Genomic DNA, 2,644 nt, shown 5'->3' with positions numbered 1-2,644 from the left:
TTGAACCTTTATTTATTCACTTATTTATTAATGCACAAGCAAATATAATTTTCCAAACAATCAATTTATACGAAAAAATCTAGCTACATATATCAATTTTAAGACACAAATATTGACTAAAATATATACTTGAACATTTTAATTCAAACCTTGCCCAATTGTCCAAATTAACTAAGTCAGACCACCAGACGAGCTCATGCCCGATTTTACAGGAGGATTCGACAGAACAAGCCGATACTGTCGGGAACTTTCCAGGACCGCCCCAAAGACGGTATGACCCCTACTCGAACTCGTATAATGTGGGGTGGAAAGATCACCTGAATCTCAGTTATGGGACGAATCCGCGATTCAATCAATCGTTCCAACAAAGTCCGCCATAGAATCAACAGATACCAACCCCAAAGTCATCTTTGGAAGCCATAGTGGAAAGGTTATTCAATAGTACTGAGAAATTCCAACAAAAAACTGACATGCATTTGCAGGAGTTGGATAAGTAAGTGAGCAAACTCGCGCTCATGGTTAGCTGTTTGGAATCTCAAGGTAAGTTGCCGTCCCAAACTGAGCCAAATTCTTGACCCAATGTAAGCGCTATAACGTTAAGGAGCGGGAAGATTTTAGAACCCGTACCTGGCACGAGTTGTGCCCACGATGCTGGTCGAGATGAGAAAAAACTTGACACAGAGGCTGCAGTAGAGTTAGCACCACAAAAGTCATTTGCAGTACCACCTCCATTTCCCAGAAGACTTGCCCAATGCAAGAAGGAGCGAGACGAGAATGAGATCCTCGACACCTGCCGAAAAGTGGAAATCAACATACCTCTTCTCGATGCAATTAAGCAGATCCCACGATACGCAAAATTCCTAAAAGATTTATGCACAAGTAAAAGGAAACTTCTGGGCAATGAAAAGGTAAGTGTCGGAGAAAATGTCTCCGTCGTTCTGCAACGGAAAATACCACCCAAATGTAAGGACCAAGGTACATTTTTCATATCATGTAAAATAGGTAGTGTCAGTATTAAAAAAACAACATGTGACTTAGGTGCATCAATTAATTTATGCCTTTGTCAATTTATAAACTACTTAACGCGGGTTCTTTAAAGGAAACAGGTGTGATTATTCAGCTTGCAGATAAATCCGTAGTGCACCTGGAAGGAGTGTTGGAGGATGTTCTTGTTAAGGTAAACGAGCTAATATTTCCTGCAGACTTCTACATTATCGACATGGAGGATGACAATTGGGCCAATTCGTCTAAGACACTTCTCGGAAGACCATTCTTGAGTACAGCACGAATGAGAATTGATGTTTGGAGTGGAACACTCACCATGGAATTTGACAATGAAATGGTTAATTTTAATTTTTATGAAGATATGGGACATCCCAATGATAAGTCACAAATCGTGCTTGCAGGAATGTAGATCTCGATGTTAAGCAAGAGGAATTATCGATGATCCAAAAACCAATACGTGAAGCTGTAATGAAGGCCTCAAAATTAGAGTTGAAACTGTTTCCAGAACGTAGAATAATTCCAACAAAGAATAATGCAAACTTGAACGGTGAAGCTCAAAGACACCTTAATCCACTAATGATAGGGAAATCCAGGAAGAGCTTCAAAGATAATGGGCAAAGGTCCAAACTTTTCTGCAAGAACATCCAAGTGCACGAGATGGAAAAATTAAGTCTCAATGAGCCAAACGGATAACATTTATGGTTGTCCAGCTAACGACGTTAAACAAAAGCACTTTTTGGGAGGCAACCCAAATTTATTTTTATTTATTTAGTTTTGAGTTTTAGTAAGATTTAGGTTGTAAATAAATAAATTTTTATTTAATCTAGTGAATTTGCTATTTTCAGGAACGTAATGGAGGTTTTGCAGAAGTCAGATAATGATGGTGGTGTGGGCACGCCGTGCTAAATGCTGACAATTATTTCCCAACGCCGACAACATCAGTTGAAACACATGGGGAGTATTCTTAACCTTTCTCTTTGCTTGTTGTTTGAGTTACTAAACTTTATTGCATATAACACATGCTTGAGGACAAGCATAGATTAAGTAGGGGGTTGAGTTGGTAAGTAAATATGGATGACTTTTACTGCATGTCTCTCTTTTGCATGTGTTCAATCTTATGTTGAATTCATTCGAGAGCTTATTTAACATTGAGCCTTTAATCCCATACTTAGTTAATTTGGACAATTGGGCAAAATCTGAATTAAAATGTTCAAGTATATAGGTCAGTCAACATTTGTGTCTTAAAATTGATATATGTAGCTTGATTTTTTCCGTATAAATTGATTGTTTGGAAAATTATATTTGCTTGTGTATTAATAAATAAGTGAATAAATAAAGGTTCAAGTTATGAGTGAAGTTTCGAAAACGTGACCGGATTGAGTAACCGGGGTAAGGTGCTTGGGTTATCATCTTATCTCGCGTAAAAAGGTTCGAGCGACAAGTCGATAACTTATAAACATTCCACTAACTGAGCTTTATTTTATAAAATATATATAATAAAGAAAGAAATAAATAAAATTTAAGACGGTTTAAACTGAGTAACCGGGATAGGGTGCTTGGGTTGTCATCCTAGTTCGCGTAAAAAGGTTTGACCACGTCAATAATTTTATTTTTCTAATGCATAGTTAATTAAATAATG

The 2,644-nt window shown here is 37.3% G+C and overlaps 1 protein-coding gene across 1 annotated transcript; it reads left to right on the top strand.

Moving 5' to 3' along the window:
• The first annotated feature begins 515 nt into the window (after positions 1-515).
• On the top strand, positions 516-1,414 carry LOC107920812 (uncharacterized). Its single transcript, XM_016850674.1, has 3 exons — positions 516-540; positions 619-908; positions 1,100-1,414. The coding sequence occupies exons 1-3, from the start codon at positions 516-518 to the stop codon at positions 1,412-1,414; spliced, it is 630 nt and encodes a 209-aa protein (XP_016706163.1).
• Positions 1,415-2,644: the final 1,230 nt, after the last annotated feature.

This window comes from Gossypium hirsutum, chromosome A12, assembly GCF_007990345.1.
Source record: "Gossypium hirsutum isolate 1008001.06 chromosome A12, Gossypium_hirsutum_v2.1, whole genome shotgun sequence".
Lineage (NCBI taxonomy): Eukaryota > Viridiplantae > Streptophyta > Magnoliopsida > Malvales > Malvaceae > Gossypium > Gossypium hirsutum.
This window is presented reverse-complemented; position numbering and strand designations above follow the sequence as displayed.

Excerpts from the sequence above, each read along its gene's own strand:
- LOC107920812 (XM_016850674.1), top strand. The coding sequence starts at position 516 with ATGGTTAGCTGTTTGGAATCTCAAG. Across the intron at positions 541-618 it reads TAGCTGTTTGGAATCTCAAG|AACCCGTACCTGGCACGAGT; the intron begins GTAAGTTGCCGT and ends GGAAGATTTTAG. Across the intron at positions 909-1,099 it reads AACTTCTGGGCAATGAAAAG|GAAACAGGTGTGATTATTCA; the intron begins GTAAGTGTCGGA and ends GGTTCTTTAAAG.